The following is a 20,771-nucleotide window of genomic DNA, read 5'->3' as shown; positions in this document are numbered from 1 at the left end:
GTTCTGGGATTTTTTTGTGCAGCCAGAGCTGAAGACACACACATGAGGGTGTTGAGGTGTTTTTGGACAGCCAGCACCCATAGGACACACACAGAGGAGTCTTGAGGCGTTCAGGGGCAGCTAGCGCTGAGGACACACACCAAGTGGGGGAGGGAGGGGAGGGTCTGAGGTGGTTTTAAGACAGGCACCTGCTTCAGACACATAAGGGGGGGACAGTGGTGGTACCTGCGAGGCCCCTGTGGGCGGGCGCTTCCTGTCTCCTGTTCCATTTCCTGATCCTGCCCGCGTTTGATTGGGACCCCAGTGCTCCTCATGCACGCAGCTACAGCCAATCCGCTATGAGCGTTAGCCTCATGCAGGGGTCTGAGCACAGCTGAGGATGTTAACAACAGAGCGGGAGATAAAAAGGAGAAAGACAGAAAGATAAAACGACAGAGTGGTAGGGAAAGAAAGAGTGTAAATGGAAAAGTAAAAAAATGGAGAAACAGTAAAAGATGAGGACAGAGACAAGAAGAGGATAAAAGAACAGATAAGACAAAAGAGAGAAAACAGAAGCAGAGCAGAAGGAGTGGTTATGAGGGGGCTAGCATGCATTACGCTCCTCTTAATACGTCTGTTAATTTTACACATAAACAGAGTTGCAAAGTGGGAGGACTGATTTTGTGAATCCTCTTAGCACTGTAAATTAAACCTTGTTGGATTAGTTAAATCATACACACAAAATATTAGCAACAATGCTAGAAAATATTGCTTTTAAAAAATGGATACATCATATAATTCATGATATATAAGTCAAAGTCAACACAAAACAGAATTTAGATTTCGAAATAAAAAGAGACAAAACAGTCGGTGGTTAAGCTGCATTGCTACAGGCAAGGTACATCGTGCTTTGTCTACTTTGTAGAAACCTTGTAAACTATATGTAGCGCCCAGATTCTGACTGAATAATTAAGAAAATCAAAGATAAATGTGTCTCTTACTCTGCTTTTTTTTTCAGCAAAAAAGTGTTACATAACAGATCTTAAAAAATGCCAAAGCACAAAAATTTCAGTTGTTTGTGTTGCTAACGCTGAGCTACATTAGCTTAACATAATGCTTTGAAGTAAGAGGGAAAACCATTAAGCCTAGGATCAAATTCAGGTTACATTATAGATAAATCACTGGATAAATGTGTATTTTATTTCATGAGGAAAGCATACAATATTAGAGTGAAATGTGGCAACAGAGCTAACTCGCTTGCTTGTGCTGTTTATGGTGAGCTACAGTGGCAAAAAATAATTCATTGTACAAATCTTGATAACCATTCCGTCTCTAAATTCTGGATAAATTATTGGATTAAGATGCATTTATCACATCCAAAAGAGTTCAACAATAGAGTGAAACGTGTTAATAGAGCTAACTCTCTAACCTGCACTGCTAATGCTAAGCTACATTAGCTAAAATCAACGCTTAATAGAAATCTTGCTAAACATTCGGTTTAAGACAGTGTGGCTGTAGGCTGTTTATCTGAGATACCATATAGCTCACATGGAAATACATGCCCAAACTGCCAAAATAAAATAGGATTAAATTTCTGTTTAGGGTTATGGTAAGGGCTAAGGAAAGAGTTGGGACACCTAAAGTTACGACACCTATGACCCTGCCAAACCTGATTTAAAAAACTTTTCAGAAAGCAAAGTAAAAGCCCATCCTCCATGAAATATTCCAATGTAGCTAGCATAGCTTGTGTAGCTCCATTGGCTGTGTAAGCTACATAGCTAACATAGCTACATAGCTAATACACAGTAGCTAAAGCTTAACAATTACATAAGCTACATATCTACAGTACCTATATATGCTAAAGCTCATGTTGCCAAAGCTAATTTAGCTATAGATAAGGGAGCTATTAACCTATCATAGCTACATAGTTAATGCACTTAAGCTAAGCTCACAAAGCAGCTATGTAAGCTACATAGATATGCAATCTATGTTGCTACACTCTTAGGTTTGCTTTAGATACATTTGCTCAATCTTCGTTGCTAAAGCTAACTTATCTACATTGGCTTATGCAGTAATGACAATTAAGCAGCTAGCATAGCTATGTTAGCTTTAGCAAAAGCTAATGAAGCACTGTTCATGTAGCTTCTTCTAAAATTAGTCTATACATAACTTAATCCTGGATTAGACTGCTGGCCGTTTTTCTCTGTTTTATTCATGAAATGTTGCTTATTAATGTTTACAATGTTGTTATTTCATGAATGTAAGTGCCCAACTTTGTTTATGAATAAATTAGAATTTTAAAAAATACCTAAAACTGGAAACTGGCAAATTACAGCACTCCCTTTCTGAGACAGAGGAAAGCATTCATTAATAGAGTGAAATGTGTTGACAGAGGTTACTCAAATGCTTGCAATGTTTATGGTTAGGTAGATTAACTAGAAATAATGCTTTGTAGAAAGCTGGATAGCCATTCATTTTAGGTTCAGTTTCAGATAAAATCATAGGCAAAGTATCGGATAAATGTGTTTTTACTTCTAAATGCATTCAAGATAGAATTTTATTTGAACTGAGACTAAAACATAGAGGCTTGTGGCTATTGCTTCCTATCAGCTAAACTAATGCCTCATAGGTAGGTCTCTTATTCTTATTCCCAAAATGAGGCTTTGGGGCTTTTTTTTAAAAAAAACATAGCTAGGCTATATGTAGCTTTAGTTAAAGAACACCTAACGGTGCAGAGGAACACTTTCACATCTAGAAACTCCTCCCATTTAGCAACTCTACTGTTGATGTATCAATCTGATCTGTAATATAGCTGGTTAGTCTAAAAATCAAGATTAGACAGGTGAGGAGCACAGTCGAGGCTACGTTCATCAAGCCAAAGACACCAGACAGGGGAAAAAAAAAGACAAGATATTTTTTCAGACACAGTTTTATGTGGTGCCTAGCTTTGTGAACGCACCTTAAATGGTGTTAGTTTGTTATAAAAAGATGAAGAAGAGGACAACAAAAGAGCAGCCATCTCCCATCTTGGCTGGAGTTTACAGATTTCTGATTGATGGAGACGGAATAAAAGAAGACTGATGGCAGCTCTGTTGTTGTTGTTGGCTGTAACGTCCTCTAAAAAACACTGAGGCAGACTGTTCGAGTCCGCCTGAAACCATCGATACGGACGTGGGAAACCAAATTCTGTTACGTAACTGCAGTGATAGTGAGGCCATCTGTTCGTTCGCAAGTTGTCCTTTCACTTCATCAAGGTTGAGTGTACTCTCTCAGGGGTGTGTGGTTGTGTGTGTGTCAGGTACATGAGGCTAAACACATTGAAGCACACAGTAGGACAGACAGGACACAACATAATAATCCCTGATATAGATTTAGTTAGTGCTGAGCTTGGGGGGAAAACCTGCACACCTGCAGTTCATACATGGATCTGTCACACACACACACCCACACGCATACACACCTTTTCTGAAAATAGAAACATACATATAGGTTTGTAGATGCATGGAGAAAATACACTTGAAATAAACAGCCATACAGCACTGGAGCTTTTCTTTCTGACTAAATCTAAACTATAAATAGACCTTTGTTTGGTCTCTGATTTGTCCTCTGACCCCCACTAACAGCCCATTTTCACCGGTGGGCTACTTCTGGTTGAAGACATTTTCACCTAGGCCAAGTCTTACCAGTGCGCCGCGGTGACCTTAATTTGGTTACTCCAATGTGGTTAAAGGTGCGCTTGGGGTGTCTGCGAAGCATTCATATCTTTAGCTGTCATTCCCAATATCACTCTGATTCCTGCATCTCTTCACTGTTACAGTTACAAGGCCCTACATATATAACTGAATTACTGATCTCTTATAGCACTCGCTTTCTCCAATCATCTGATCAGGGCCTTTGAATGGCTCTCTTTTTAAATCCTGGGGTGATTTGCACATTTGCAGGGGCAGCCCCTTAACTTTGGAACAGCCTTCTCCATAATATCAGGTTGGCCGAAAAACTGTGGTTTCAAGTAAAAAGCTACTAAAAACTCATAAATTATCATAAATTAGTGTTTTTATAAATTATACAACTCTGTGCTTATTGCTTGAATTTGTGACTGAATGAATGCTAGTTGATGTGATTTATTATGGGTATGTCTGGTTGCTTGTTTGTCTGCCTTTTCTGAGATTTGTGAAGCACTTTGTAACTGTGTGTTTTAAAAAGTGCTATATAAATAAACTATTATTAATGGTATTATTAATCTGGGAGAATTTTTTCATCCTTTTCCATAACCTGAGGGATAGTGATGAAATATAGAGAAAAATGTCTTCTTTTGATTCGACCCTGGCATTACAATCCTTTGAGAATCCAACAGAATGCTTACATATGGTATAAAGCAGTAGTTCTCAACTGGTCCGGCCTCAGGACCCACCAGTCTGTCTTACAACAGATCACAACCCAGGTTTCCAAAAAAATTTTCAACACAAATGTTTAGTTCATTTATATTATAAAAAAGAAAAGGGACAAACCTGGTAAATTTTATGCCCTCTTTCCTCATCATTATATGTCAATTTTTTGCCAATTTTCCAGAGAACTTTCTTCATTATCATAGGAAAAGTAGCCAGTTATTACAAAAAGAGAAGATAAATTAGTTGAAATATTGATCAAACATTTAAATTTACCCAATAAAACAGGGTAAAATAAAATGTAGTGATGCATGTCCAATAAGTACTTCTAGACTTTTGCCACCATTATTTTTTTTCAGACACCTAGTCGCGACCCACTGGAAACTGCTTTGTGACCCACCTTTGGGTCCCGACCCACCAGCTGAGAATCACTGGTCTAAAGCATTGGTTTGGGTCTGAGCACCTCTTGAGACTGGGGCTGTAAAAATCAGATGTACATTTTTTCAGAATCATGATTACAAACATAATGTACAACTGCATACTACGGCCATCCTGAGAGACACAAAAATGAAGATGCTATTTTAGTTTTTGAAATAAAAATGTCTAAAAATCTGTGATTACTAAGTCATTTATTTACAAAAGCCCAAACTCATAGTTTCTGAGTTTAGAAAGTTGTTATTTAAAAGAAAAAAATTGAAATTTCAGTTTAAAATGTCACAGATTTGACAAACGAAAAAAAAATGTAAGTTTCTAATTTTATTAATCTTTGAAAGTGTGAAGTCAAATATTTATGGTAAACTAAATTGAAACCGTGGTTGTATAACCCCAAATTACAGAAAATTTCTCTTAGAAGTCCAAATCTAGTATCATTTGATTAGGCTTTCATCTTGCAGGACTCGAACAAGGACAAAAGCTTCATCTGGTGGGATTTTCTTCCAGGCCATTGGCTGTTTTCAACTTTATAACCTCAAAAAATTTGTTAAACCCCTTAAAGCCTGATAACTCAAATAAAAGCCAGAAAATTCTTTTTTTGTTTGTTTGTTTTTTTAATGAGATGTTTATTTAATATTATACTGAAATCCAATAAAAGAAAAATTGTCATAAAATTTATCTTTTTTCTTAGTCACACCTGATACATTAAGTGTATTTGGAAAACTGATAATCCACTGGAGAGCAGTTTTATAATATATCAGATTGTATTCAAAAGGTTTTTAATTAATTTATTGATCATATTGATTAGGTAGAGGTCTCATAAAAGTATGTATCAAATATGATACAATAGGCTGTCAGGGGTAAAAATACATTTTTGGTTGATGTAAATTTGTAGCTTTGAAGTAACTTTTCCTCTAGTAATTAATGACTTTTTAATTTTTTAGTTTTTTGGATTAACAGATCCTCTGAGTTGTTTTTATCTATACAAGGGGCTCTTAACCTGACACGCCAGATAGATTTGTTTCACAAATCCATCTGGGAAACCTTCAATACTAAGCATTTGGGGAAGGGCAGAGGATTTGAAAAAATATGGATGAACGTTCTGTTACAATTTTATGGGCCAATCAGAGCAACAAAACACATGATGTAGCTGCGACCGAGTTGCACGTGCGCAGCTACCAAGTAATAACGTAATAAGTCAGTAAATGACTTTTGTCATTTGTTCTTCATTTAACGAAGAAATGCCATCAAGTTCTGATAAAACCGGTGCTTTAGCAGCATCCACGCTAATCTCTTCCGCCATAATTGCACCGGCCTCTTGTTGTTGCTTGCTTATGTCATGACTCTGCCGTGCCTGAAAGTACTGCCCCTCGTCGCTGATTGGTCCTGTCATTTTCTAACCGGGCCCAAACGGTTCAGATGGGAGTTTTGCAAGATGGATTCACCAGTGAGAAACAAAGAAAGGGGCCTATCCATCTGCTTTTCAAGGTTTAGGTTGTTGTAATAATGGATTGTTTTCACATAGACAATTGGCAAGAACAAATGTTTGTAGGTCTATTATGTTGGGATTTCATCGACGAAGGCAATTGAAATTGATATTTAATTTTCCACGTGAATCCTGAGGGGACTTAGCTTTTCTTAGAAGCCAATAAGAGAGAAAGGAGGGGAACCACTGCCATAAGGTATTAGAAAACATATCCAATACTGGTAATATTTGATCTTCTGAAAATATTAATTAGCTGTAGTGTAACTTCATAGCAAGCCTACTAATGTGTTATTGCTAGCAATTTATTTTATTTATTGAAGTACTCATACTAGTGTGTTGCAATATTCAGGGTTTTGTATCAGTGTTGCCCAGTATCTCTCTGTACTGCTACTAGTCCTTATTTTAATATTTTGCTTTTAAGACTTGGGTAAATCTCACAGCAGTCCTGCCCATGTAAAGTCCCACAGCCTAATGGTGTATTAAAAATGCATAAAGTTTGACTTGTGAGATAAAAATCAAACACGGCCAACAGTCTCTTACTGCTAGTGGCTCTTTGAGGCCTCATTTTGTCACAGTAATGTAAATACTGATATAAGCCTCCTAACATGTTTGCACAGACAATGCTAACATGCTATATTTACCAGGTATAATCTCCACCATCTTTGTTTAGCATATCAGCATGCTGAAGCAACAGGACCACCATAGGCTGTGGGATCTGTTCTCTTGGAACCACAAATGTCCTAAGTATGAATACATATAAACTAAAAAGATGAATTTTAAGAGTTATCTTTGGCTACTCTGTATCTTTGCAAAACAGATGAAATGGCTGAGACATGGTGACTTAAAGTCAAAGTATAAGTCATCACTGGGCTATGTACTTCCCATAAAGAATTTATGTCATATCATAATGTATCGTATTGTATAGAATCTTATCATGTCTTATTTTCACTTATTGTATCCTTTTGTATCATATCTTTTTGTATACAGGTATATCTCAAAAAATTAGAATATCATGAAAAAGTTCAATATTTTTTGTCACTCATTTCATAAAGTGGAACCCATATATTACATAGACTCATTACACACAGAGTGAAATATTTCAAGCATTTATTTCTTGACAGATACAGATAATGAAAACCCAAAATTCAATGTCTCAGAAAATTAGAATATTACATAAGATAAAGTATGTTCATTTCTATGCACTCAATACTTGGTTGGGCCTCCTTTTGCATGAATTACTTAATCAATGCGGCGTGGCATGGAGGCGATCAGCCTGTGGCACTGCTCAGGTGTAATGGAAGCCCGGGACACTTTGATATCGACCTTCAGGTCATCTGCATTGTTGGGTCTGGTGTTTCTCATCTTCCTCTTGACAATACCCCATAGATTCTCTATGGGTTCAGGCCAGGCCAGTTTTCTGGCCAATCAATCACAGTAACACCATGGTCATTGAACCAGCTTTTGGTACCTTTGGCAGTGTGGGCAGGTGCCAAGTCCTGCTGGAAAATGAAATCAGCATCTCCATAAAGCTTGTCAGCAGACGGAAGCCTGAGTGCTCTAAAATGTCCTGGTAGATGGCTGCGTTGACTGTGGACTTCAGAAAACACAGTGGACCAACACCAGCAGATGCCATGGCAGCCCAAATCATCACTGACCGTGGAAACTTCAAACTGGACTTCCAGCAACGTGGATTCTGTGCTTCTCCACTCTTCCTCCAGACTCTGGGACCTTGATTTCCACATGACATGCAAAATTTACTTTAATCTGAAAAGAGGACTTTGGACCACTGAGCAACAGTCCAGTTCTTTTTCTCCACAGCCCAGGTAAGACGCTTCTGACGTTGTCTCTGGTTCAGGAGTGGCTAGACATGAGGAATGCCACATTCATCTGTGTGCCATTCCTCACAGACCTCGTCTGTGTGTAGTGGCTCTTGATGCACTGACTCCAGCCTCAGTCCACTCCTTTTGAAGCTCCCCCAAATTCTTGAATGGATTTTGTTTGACAATCCCCTCAAGGCTGCAGTTATCTCTTATGCTGGTACACCTTTTCCTACCACACTTTTTCCTTCCACTCAACATTCTATGAATATGCTTGAATACAGCACTCTGTGAACAACCAGCTTCTTTAGCAATGACCTTTTGTGGCTTACCCTCTTTGTGGAGGGTGTAAATGACTGTCTTCTGGAAATCTGTCAAATCCGCAGTCTTCCCCATGATTGTGTAGCCTACTGACCCAGACTGAGAGACCATTTAAAGGCTCAGGAAACCTTTGCAGGTGTTTCGAAGTTAATTAGCTGATTAGGGTGTGACACCATGACTTTCCAATACTGAACTTTTTCACAATATTCTAATTTTCTGAGACACTGACTTTTGGGTTTTCATTATCTGTAACCGATAATCATCAAAATTTCACGAAATAAAAGCTTGAAATATTTCACTCTTTGTGTAATGAGTCTATATAATATATGGGTTTTACTTTCTGAAATGAGTGACAAAAAATGTTGAATTTTTCATGATATTCTAATTTTTTTAGATGTACCTGTAGTAACATATATCGTATCAATCTGTTGGGTATCAAATTGTTTTTAACTACATCGTAGCATGAAGTATTGGATTGTATCATATTGTGGCATATCATATTGTCTTGCATTGTCCATGTCTGTTTATATTTGTACAGTTTATAATTTTCTGTATTTTTGAAGTTATAAAGAGGGATGTCTAAATGAACAAAGAATATTTACTGATACATACGCACTCATATTGTGTACTCCCTTGACTGAAATTCTAACAGCTAGCCTTTAAACTTCAACTGAGGTTGTAATCTTTTTTTAACCTAAAGTTAATTTTCCACTCAGTGCTGGTCAGTGAACATCCCACAGCAGTATATATGTCATGAAGGGGATTTGCTTTCTTTGTCATTCAACTACACTGATTACCTCAGCTGATACTGTCAAACAGACACACTCAGGCACACATCAACACAGTTGTTTGGCATCGAACACTTGTGGATGACGCACAAAAACAAAAACACCATGAGTTATAGTAACACTCGCTGAACTCGCAGACAAATTTAAAAAAAAGACAGAGGGAGACAGATGGAGAGACAAACCAACAGATGGGAATGAGGACAAAGAGGAGGTCAGACAGAATCACGGACATACAAGTCACTGCTGAGCTAGACAACAGGTGCTAATGTGACCTTAAAGCTGCACCAGCAAGATTTCAACATTAAAATACACCTCATCAGCCCGGATCAGGGAATGACGCACAGCATAGAAATATGGCTGTTGACAAGGGCGAACTTACAACACCAACATTTGTGTCCGGAGAAAGGAGTTGTTTAAGTAACTTTGCCAATTCAAGACAAATGCAACACAAACAAAAACACTGCTTTGTGAGTTAAATTGCTGAAGCCTCCAGGCCTCTAGGGGGAGCTCCAAAAAGACAGTTTAATTTTTTTTTAAAGAGAAAGTTGATGAGACATAAGAGGTAATATATTTTTAACTGAAATACCTCTTTGGAGGATTTGCATAGCTGACAAAGGCGAAGCTTTTTAAATTAGAGCTCCCCCTAGTGGCCTTGTGCACTTTATGCTGCATTAGTTCTTGTTATTATTTCAATTTTTTTTCAGGTAACTTTTTTGAAGTATCTGTATGTCTTAAAGTTTGCTGTATTAGTATTTTTTCATGCTTTTCATGCTTAACAGTGTCAAAACTTTGTTTCTCATTTGAAATATTTGGGGCATTGTCGTATCTTTTCAGTTGCAAGCCAAGGTATAAACTACCCTGTCCTCTCTCAGGCTGAGATGCAATTCTGTTTCCCCTTTTTTTTAACTTAATTTAGGTGAATTTTAATTATTTCTTCTCTGAAGTTTGCCTGTGCAGCTTTAAAATACTCCTGTTGTTTGCCGTCTGAAAGAACCATTTCAATCAAAGGCACAATTTCTCACTCACTGATTTTGTTTTTATCCAGATTTGGTCATTAGATGGGGACATATCAATGAACAATTTTGCTCTAACAGACCTAAAGGACTGAAATTCTATCCTTTGTAGTTTAACAAAAAGGCAAAAGAAAACGAAGCACCCCAAAATAGAAAGTTTAAAATTTGCATCATATGACATTTCTAAAGGGTGAGCGAGAAAATAAGTTTTCTTCACCTCTTTAGACCTCAAGAAACCTTCATTAATTTCCTTCTTTCCCTCTTATTTGTCTCTGCCCATTCCTCTTTTCTCCTTACCCTGGTGTTGGAGCTGGTCCAGGTCCATGTATTTGCTAGGTTTAGGGTTAAATCCCATGGCTGCCTCCCGCTCCGCCTCCTTCCGCTTCTGCTGCTCCTGTTGGCGAGCTCTCCTCGCCACCTCCTCCTGCAGCTCATCCAGCTCACTTCGCCCTGAGCCTGAATGCACACCGACACATAGGCGAGAAAAGAAAATCTTTAAATAAATAAAAAGTACAGTACGGTGGATGAATTCAAATACCTACTCAGATACGGACCTGAGATAGTGCCACCACCCCAGCTCGGGGAGGGCAGTTCCTGCAGGATGGCACCACTGCTCTTTGACTTGGGCACCGTACGCCATGAAGGTCCTGACATCAGCACCCGTTTCTGTTGCCCCACCTCCCTGTGTGAGAAAGAAAACAACAAAGAGAAAAAAAAATAGAAGAAAAGAGAGGAAAAGTTGATCGTGCAGCTCAAGACAAACATGTCCACTGATTGATTTGTTTGGACTACCGTTGGACAATTTGTTGTTGTTAATGTCACATTCGAATTTGAGGCTGTTAAAGTTAAATTGAACAGAAAATCAAGAGTGACAAGGAAAGTCAGGGGAGAAACACAATGAACGACAGAGGCAGAAAGGAAGAGACAGTAATTGTTATGTGTGTCTCCTACCTGTCAGGGCTGCTGCTGTTCCTCTCACTGCTCTCGTAGCCGCTCTCCATCCTCTGAATCAGTCGTGGCTGGTGCTCCACCCCTCGCAGAGGTGGAGGGGCAGGGGGACCCATCGTCCGCCCGCTGCCCAGAGACCTGGGCTGCCCGACCAGCCCAAACCCCGCCTCCAACTCCCCAGCCTCCCTCCCTTCTGCCTCTTGTAACCCAGGCTGTGTGGGTGCAGGAGAGGGTCCTACGGATGGAAGAGAGTCCTGAGACTCAGGAGGGAGAGAGGGACCAGGCAGGGTGTTGTAGCCCGAAGAGGAGCCTCTCGGTCGGGTGAATATGCTGTCAATGTTCAGGGCCTCTCTCCTGGGCCTCCAGGTGGGCCTGTAGCGGCCTCCAGAAGAACTAAACAAGGGAAATAAATGCACGTGCTTATATTTCCTCAACACCTAAATGCAAGCTACTTGGCTGTTGATGCACCTAAAAAGGTGCATCTGCACCTTTAAGTCAAAGGGCCCAGAAATAAAACGGAATAACTCATTTCAAACGTGAGTCAAAAAATAAAAATACCTGACCTACAAAATGAGTTAAATACAGTTCAGTGAGAACACTCTCACGCAGATTTTAACCATTTATCACACCAACTGTGCAAATTTCAGATTGGTGGTGCACATGTGAAGCTGTAAAACAAGAATGCAAGCTGTTCACAGGCTTTATTGCTTTTATGTGAATATATAGAAATACTGGGAGCAAATTAACATCTAAACTCACAATCTTCATGCTAAAAATACACTGGGGAGGCGCAGGCAGCTGTTAGTGCAGGAAAGCAGCAGTGCAAAACTGCTATGCAGCACTTCACTGCAAATATGGAAGACTGTGGTTGTATGTAACTGGTTTGTCTTTGACGCATTTGACTATAAGATTACAACCTGAACCTCCACACATCTCCATTAATGATTACATTCTTTGGCATAGAAATTCTGCACTTACTTATAATAATTCAAGTTAATTTCAGTTGATAATGCTTCTGTGTTTTGGCTATGCCCGTTGTCCAAGTGTCTGCGTGTTGATCCCTGGTGCAGTACCTGGATTTGCTCTCACTGCTGGTGCTCTCATCCTCCCAGTGGGGCCCCCCAGCTCCTCCCTCGCAGCCCCCAACTCCTGACGATGAGGAGGAGGACAGGGGACGAGAGGAGGAGGAGGAAGAAGTGAGTGGCCGGCGGGAGGAGAGGAGGAAGACGGCCGTCTCCTTGTACTCCAGCAGGGGAGGAGAGGGAGGGCGGGGAGGACCCTCCACCGCTGAGTCTGTGTGTGAGAGAAGAGGAAAAGTAAATCCAATAGTATTTTTTTTTATTATTTATCCCACTGGGAGCAATTATCTCAGCAGCAGCGGCAGTAAACTTAAGAGTAACTGGTAAAGGGGCGCAAAACCCTGAAGATTCTACTGAAGCATAGGGATAAAGGACTCTATCTGGACAAAGACTTGAAAACTGACCTTTGCCCTCATTGAATTTGTCCCTAACAAGCACAGTTTGATGCCTTTTTCTTTTACTGCAGTGACTTGTATGTTTACAGCTTTTGGGGGCTACAACTAGTGTTTTCAGTTGTTCAGAGTGACTATCTCTGTAGTTGTAGCTTCAAGGAGCTACTATTTATGGTTATATAGATGTCAGAAGCAGCTACTTGTGTATTTGCAGCTGTAGGTAGCTACTACTTGTGTATTTGCAGCTGTAAGTAGCTTCTACTTGTGTATTTGCAGCTGTAAGTAGCTACTACTTGTGTATTTGCAGCTGTAGAAAGCTGTCAATTGTGCATTTGCAGCAGTTGGTAGCTGTAAATTGTGAAATTACACAAGTAAGTAGCTGCAAATTGTGTATTAGCAACTATAATTACCTGCTACTTGTGTATATGTGGCTGTAAGAAGCTGCTTCACACATGTTTGCAGCTGTTAATAGCTGCTACTTGTAAACTGGCAGCTGTAGTTAGATGCAACTTGTGTATTTTAGCATAAGTAGCTGCTACTGGTGTATTTGCAGCTGCAAATAGCTACTTTGCATCTGTAAGTAGCTATCACTTGTGTAGTTGAAGTTGTAAGTACCTGCTTCTTGTGTATCTTCAGCTGTTAAAAGCTAATCTATGCATGTTTACAGCAGTAAGTAGCTTCTTCTTGTGTATCTGCAGATATAACTAGGTTACTACTTGTGTTTTTGCAGCTGATATGAGCTGTTACTTTCTTGTTTGCTGCTGCAAAGGTGTACGTGTGTTTAATCCTTCTAAAGAACTACTTTTTGTGTGTTTGCAGTTGTTAGGAGCTACTACATGTGTGTGTGTTTTGCCTGTTACTACCTTTTATTTCAGTTTTCAGATGTTTAAAGCAGCTCCTAGTGTGTCTGTAACTGTACAGAGATGACACTTGGGCTTTTGCAGCTATTATGAACTGCCTCTTACTCGTACAGCTTTCTGGAGCTACTACAATTCTAGACAAAGTGCAGATAACGCTAGACTTAAATGTAGTCTTACCTCCGGTGTTTGCACCGTGGGGTGGAGTGCCAATGTCGTAGTTGCAGACCACAGTGGTCTGTGATTCGTTAGAAAGATGGCTGCCTGTGGACTGATGGAGAGGCCGGCTTCGCGAGGCTCTGTGACTTGAGCTGTCTGTTGAAGAGTCGGTACGAGTATCACTAGATATGGATGGCTCCCGACCTGAGAGAGAACAAAGAGAAAAAGAGAGATGACCTTTTGGTAAATCCTGCCTTTCCATATGTTTGCAGCAGAGCAACTTCTCAGCAGTTTACAAAGCTGGAGCTGGATTATAGGGCTGAAGGTCAGAGCTTTAAAGCTGCAACCTCGTGTGCACCCCCATCCCCGACGATGATAAACACAGAGAAATGTGATCTGATGTGTGTCGTCTCTGCTGTACCGGAGTCCTCGCTGTCGTAGCCGGCCTTGCTGCTGCTGCAGTGCTGGAGCTCCAGCTGCGGGTTGGAGCTGCTACAGGGGTTTGGGCTCTCCTGCAGTATCACCGGCGTCCCACGGGGGTCAGCGTAGAGCAGCAGCAGGGGCTGATAGTGGCCTTTGATACAGCGAGATACCACGTCCTTCCACTTTGGGCCGATCTGGAGGTGCAGCAGGGCAACACAAAAACATGTAAAAGACACATTAACATACATATGAACCAACATAGGCTCACAAACACAAACACAGGAGGTAAATTTTTCCCTTTGAAGATCTAACATGACACAAAAGACATGAAAAGTAGAAGGTCAAACATGCAATGTGCAGCCATGTGTCCTTATTGATATATTCCTCCACTTTTTCATTAGCTGTGTAATCTAATAAGCTGACAGAGGTGTCAAGGACATGCAAATCCACTTTATCTCACATTTTGACTCAGCAAACTCGCCCAGCTTCCCCTGATACAGCCACTGCAAAATTCAAATCACATTTTCCGGCCAAATGAGGCATAACTCAAGCTTAAATCATACAATATCACATCATAAGAGCAGTGTCATCTGCACTACAATTTACACATAGACAGGGATGAAACATTAAACACCTTATCAATCATAAAACCACCCCGGCTTCAAAAGAACTGACCATGCAGCACTCAAACTAACACAGCTTACTTCTCATCATTGCTGTTCTCACCGGCTCAGCTGGAGATGCAGCAGATACCGTACAGCACCCCCCTCCCCTCCTCCTCACCCCCCTCCTCCTCCTTCTGCCCCGTCCTGCAGCATGTAGCCTCCGACTGCAAACTGAGTCTCACCTCTTTGACGTGGGCGTCGTCGAAGTACATCCACTTGCGTATCTTAGTCTGGAAGAAGAAGGTGGAGTAGTGCTTGCCGTAGTAGCACACCATGCCCACCAAGTAGAGCTCCGCCTGGCGAGCCCTCTCCTCTGTCACACGGTAGAACAACTACAGAGAGAGAGGGAGAGAGAGAGGGAGAGAGAGGTGACAGAGGGAGGGGGAGGAGACAGCGAGGGAGGGAGGGAGGAAAAGGAGAGGTGTGCAGTAGGAAGAGGGATAGAGATAGAGGAGTTAATAGGACTACAACCACATTTTTGCTCACCTATGCTGTATGCAGTCATCATTAACATGCACTCTCATCTTAAACTGCTCACTTCTCTAAAACTGTAGCGGCAAATAATGCACAGTAATACATACATTTATGCTGCAGCTTATCAAGCAAAAATGATGCTTTGATCCCATCCTGATGCCTAAGCACTAAAGATGGTTGTTAAAGAACAAAGTATCTCTATGTCTATAATATTGTCATCTTTAGGGAAATATTTGCAATAAGCCACTGAGCAATTAAGCATTGTCACCTGTTGTTTGTGTCAGAATTCCTATTTGGTTAAACTGATTTTATTTTTATAAGTGTACGCCCACAATGCCAGTTAATTGTTGTGTCCAAGCTATAACACAGCCATGAACAACATGATGGAGCCCTAGCTCCAGTTAATGGGCCTGCTCTTCCACCCTACTGCCTAGATGTAAACAAGCACAGTGAACCGATAGTGTCTCGTACACAGAGCAGTTTGGCAGCATTTTGATTTACAACCTTAAGATAAGGCTTTTGCTTCTGCTGTCACACAACATTCCGTTCAGCCCTGCCTCCACCCAGATGGCAAAAGGTACATGTTACTCACCGATGCCAGTGCCAAATAAAAAACACTGTTAACAAATTCTCCACAGTGATCCCTGTAGTGCACATTTTACACACGGAAAGTTTACATGCTTGAAATGTCTGCAAATCATTTTATGAAGCCTAAACAAAGCACTTGCCATGGTAATGTCTAGGGCTGACGTCTTCCAGTCAGTTGGTCGGTTGATCGCCTTTCTATGCACGTCCAGAGTGACACGATGTTGCGAGTATATTTCGTACATTCTAAAATCAAATTCGTGCTGTGAACGTCTGCAGTGTGTTTTCTCTGCCCTCTGATAAACAGTGATATTTATTAGAGCGGAAGATAAAAGGTTTCTCCCTCTCTGTCCTTCACTCCATGCGTAGCGTGGCACTTTTTTGCACAACTAGGAGGTCAGTGCTTTTCAGTTTCACTGTTACATTCACTGTGCCAGCCAAGTTTGTAAGAGGAGGGACTGACTTTTCATTCATTTTATGTTAAATATGATCAATAATAGTAATAAGGGCACAGCTGAGAGTGGCGGTGAGAAGAGTTAACTCCCCCACAGCACACAGATTGGCTCACCTGCTTGTGTTTCAGACTGGTCAGAGGAGTAATTTCAGTCAGCTTGTTGATCTGGAGCATTTATAAGTCGTATTTCTGAGGTCAGAGGAGACTGTGTTGGTAAATATTTCACTGGAATAAAGTCCTGTTAGCTTGGAAACAGCTCCAGCTGTGTGAGTAGCGCATTTGCGTTCACATAGACATGTCAGGCTGCCTGCTGCCTGTCTCCCTCTCTACCAGGCAATGTGAGGCAAAAACACAAAAACTGACTACAGACAGATATGAGAAGAGGACAAATATCAGGTGGTGTTAGAGAGAACATTCTTGTTCCTCCGTCTGCCTTAAAACTCGGCACCACCACCATGTGTGCTCATTGGAGCAAAACTTTGAAAAAAATATCCGCAGCAGCTGCGAAATGATGTTGCTGGTGTGGAAGCTTGCATTGACTCGCTACAGGTTCAAAAAGTAAATATTTTGTGTGAATAATCTGCACGATAAATTTGCTTCTGGAGTGTGAGGACCTTAAGTTTATGAAGTGGAGTTTACATTTTGTAAATTAATCAAATTCAATGACCCTAAAACCCCCCGAGGCTCCCCCATGGCAGGATGGTTTGACCCACACTGGCACATGCCTGTCAATCACTGTATTCACAATCACTCCATTCATAAAAAGGTTCATGATTTATTTTTTGTGAAATGCTGATCTATAACTAAGTTCATGATTTCAGTTTGAGAGGAGATCTTTATTATGATCCTAAAAAGGGGCACTAAGGAAAAAAAAGGAAAAGGAAAAAAAGGTTCCCTTCGAATTTCCCATAATCCACATTTTTTGTGCATTTTTTGCGCCCGTCTTCGCTTTGAGAGTTTGAGGTCCTTCAAGCTAACAGTCTGTTATTGAGCTTTCAGCCTGCAGCGGCACTGATAGTTGTGAAGTACAGACGCACAGTCTACCAGTTGCACTGCCCACCTCCGCTGGTCATTCTTGATATTAGGAGTCATTTCAATCAAACTAGTACTCTGCAAGGTCAACTTTCTCAACAGTATCCCACATCTTTCTTTAAATGCTTGATTATGAGGTAATGAATGAGTCAAAGTCTGTGGACATGGTGGCACGTCTTAGCATTGTAGATGCTTCTATTGGCTGCACTGGTATACATGACACACCCAACTTTTTAGATGAAAAAGTAGGTTTTAAAAGTGTCTTTTAGACATGATTTCATCATCAATAGGGCACCAGAATTATTTTTTTTTGATAGTGTTTAGCTGTGCCAATTAAATTAGTACTCAATTTGGACTTTTTGAGGGTTTTATTACAATAAGATGAATCATTAAGACTGAATTTACAATTCTGCTTATTATCAGGGAAACTAGGGACATCCCTAGTAGTTTCCTGTGCCTTATCTTTGCCTGTGTATATTTAATATAGTCACAAAGATGAATAAGCCTTTTCTTTAACCTACAAATACTCTATATAATTGATTATTTCCATGTAAGGCAATTTCTCAATCTTCTTTGTGATAGAAAAGCCAAACATTTAGATTCCACAGCCTAATTTTGTCTTTAAATTGCATCTTTTGTAAAAAAAAACTTACAAATATTCTATTTCCAGTGAGACAAAACAAAAGATAATCAGCAAATCCTTATTTTCAAGAAGGCCCAGCAAGCATTCAGCGTATCTGTTAGATAAACAGCTTGCAATGAAGATGAACCAAAATTGTTATCTCATATTTGCAACAAACTAATTGTTCCAGCTCTGAAAATGCCCTTACTGAAGCAGAGGAAGGACATAAAAAAGATTCACATGGAAGCAGAAAAGAGAGAGAGCCAGACAAAGAGAGAGAGTGAAAGCAGCAGAAGAGGAGGAGAGCGGGGAATACAGGAGGCAGATGGATTCATTTTTTTTCCAATCTGAACAGCTAAACAAAAGCAAAAAATGCGATAAATTATGCCTCCGATTTCTATCTAACAACCAGCTCCATCTCGCAGCAGCGGTGGGATGAGAGCGAGAGCGACAGCAGCAGGCGGAGACGGCAGATAGAAGATAGAGGGAAGAAGTCGACTCACTATAACACATACTCATATTCACTGATCCATTATTCATAGATATCACTTCAGAATGCGGCCCGAGATGTTACAGTAGCATTAAAATGCATCAACATTACTCAGTCATGACATAGAGTATCAGGGGCCAAACACGTGTCTGTGTGTCTGTGAGTCTGTGAGTGTGTGAGGTGTAAAAGCTGAAGCACGAGACCGAGGAATCCTGAGCTTTATAGGAGAGCAGAAGCCATCAGGCGGACTATTTCATGTGTTATAAAGTGGGATTCTGTGTGATGCAGTGGGATTGGTTGGGTTTATTGCGTGCTGCAGCATGCACATATTTATTATCTGTATTTGTGCTTGTGTGCTGCATATGTGCATTAAAATCATATGTCTGTGTCCTTCATTGTTTATTTGAACATGCTGTGAGGTATTTTTGCTGCTAGAGTGAGGTAAAGTTTGTATTATTCAAACACAACTTAAGTTTAGACTGAGACAGTCTTTCTGCATCCTAAGTCCAGTTGTTTAAGTTTGTTTGACTTGTTGCCTATCATAACTCTCCCTTACTTCTTCAATGAGGCCCTCTAGTGGTTGCAGTTTTATTCAGGTAACGTCAATAATGTCACATGAGCCACTCTAAGACATGCACTACACTTATGAACGTTTCCCAATTTTTCAGGGAGTTCTGAATGTATGAACAAATCATGTGTTGATCTGTGTCCCAATCCATGTTACAAGCTGCCTAGTAAAGACTCAAACGCGTCTGCATTCTGATGATTAAGTCATTGATGCCCCAAGTCAATGATTTCAAATCTGGTTAAATGTAAATCATAATTGTGTTCTGTCAACTAGTCTAAAATGAACTTGCTATATGCATTTCGATTTTCCCCCATTTATTTGGGATAAGTGGGACCCGATAAGTATTAAACCTACACCTTGTCTTTGAACAGGAAGTAGCACACTGCAGTATGGTTGAAAAGCATTATGTCAACATGGCAGAAGCCATTATCTGGAGCTACAGTGGAAAATAGCGGTCTAAAATTATTAAAAAATATTAAGAATTGGGATAACCCACTAGTGATGCCGGTGCTGACTGCCAAGAGGCAGGCGTTTAATTGTTTAGCCATGGCTGTTAGTAACCATGCCTCTCGTAAGGAGGAATTACGGGGAGATGGTTTACATATCTTTTGTTGGAACAACTGTTTAAAGCATAAGAAACAAAAAAAAAAAAAAAAGACTTTATTCATAAACACATTCTGGCACTCACATTCATGAAATAACCACGTTGCAGACTAAGGAACATTTTATACATAAAACAGAAAAAAGGTCAGAGGTTACATTACTACTTGAGCCAATGAGGCTACGTGAGCTGTGACTAATGCTCATGGAGCAAAAGCGAGCAAGTGTTTGCATTACTACCGGTAAAAAAATAAATAAATAAATAAAAAGGTTAAGTTTTTGCAGAATCTAGCAAAACTAACGTAGTTTGTTTTTTAAGTTTAGTTACATTAGTTACGTAGCTACGTTACCAACATAGCTTACACAGCAAACATACCTTTATAAGCTTTCTAAGCTTTAGATAGCTATGTCACCAACGTAACTTATGTAGCTAACATAGCCTTCAACTTGGCAACTTTAGCTACATTTAGCTTTGTTAGCTTTAGCCTTAGCTATGTTTTCTACATGAGAATGTTTTCATGAAGGACAAGTTTTGTTCCTTTAAGCAGACTATTGACTTGATTTAACATTTTTAGTTATTCATTTTATTATGTTAGCTTTAGCTTTGTTAGTTTTAGATAGCAACGTAACCTAGATGGCTTATGTAGCTAACATATCTTCACTAGCTTTCAAGTTAGCGCTGTTTGCTATGTTATCAAGGTAGCTAACATAGCTTTGTTAGCTGAAGATGGAAACGCTACCTACATATTTTATGTAGCTTACATCATTAGCTTTAGATTGAGCTACAGTAGCTACAGTATCTACAAAGCTAATGTAACTTTGCAAGCTTTAACCTTAGCTTTGTAAGCTGTGTTAGAGGGTTTTCTTGAAGGACAGGCTTTTTACCTGTAAGCAGACTAACACTCAGCTTAATTTAACATTTTTATTTAATATCTTGTTACATTATCTTGACTTCTGTTAGTTATTTAGCTACATTCCCTACATAGCTTCATTAGCTTAGTTACTTTTAGATAGCTACATAACCTACATAACTCATGTAGCTAACATATGTTTGCTGAGTTAGTGTTTCCATGGAGGACAAGCATTTTTCCTCCTGTAAGCAGAATGTTTACTCAGCTTTATCAAACATTTTGTTTTTGCTGTGCAGGCCAGGTTTTTTGACTTTTGGTACCTTACCCTTACCATAAGTGGTAGTTTAATCC

At 40.0% G+C, this 20,771-nt stretch overlaps 1 protein-coding gene across 3 annotated transcripts in view; it reads right to left on the bottom strand.

Annotated features, from left to right (window-relative positions):
• Positions 1-20,771, bottom strand: part of usp54b (ubiquitin specific peptidase 54b) — a 108,347-nt gene that overhangs the window by 20,031 nt on the left and 67,545 nt on the right. For all 3 annotated transcript variants that reach the window (XR_005993489.1, XM_041816126.1, XM_041816127.1), the window contains 8 exons: positions 14,927-15,076; positions 14,078-14,273; positions 13,678-13,860; positions 12,243-12,462; positions 11,173-11,562; positions 10,776-10,903; positions 10,519-10,677; positions 226-373 (listed from right to left, as the gene is read on the bottom strand). Coding sequence is in view for 2 of the 3 variants with exons in the window: in XM_041816126.1 (XP_041672060.1) it covers positions 226-373; positions 10,519-10,677; positions 10,776-10,903; positions 11,173-11,562; positions 12,243-12,462; positions 13,678-13,860; positions 14,078-14,273; positions 14,927-15,076 (1,574 nt within the window). In the remaining variant the exon portion in view is untranslated. The remainder of the gene's footprint in view (positions 1-225; positions 374-10,518; positions 10,678-10,775; positions 10,904-11,172; positions 11,563-12,242; positions 12,463-13,677; positions 13,861-14,077; positions 14,274-14,926; positions 15,077-20,771) is intronic.

This window comes from Cheilinus undulatus, linkage group 20, assembly GCF_018320785.1.
Source record: "Cheilinus undulatus linkage group 20, ASM1832078v1, whole genome shotgun sequence".
NCBI classification, from domain to species: domain Eukaryota; kingdom Metazoa; phylum Chordata; class Actinopteri; order Labriformes; family Labridae; genus Cheilinus; species Cheilinus undulatus.
This window is presented reverse-complemented; position numbering and strand designations above follow the sequence as displayed.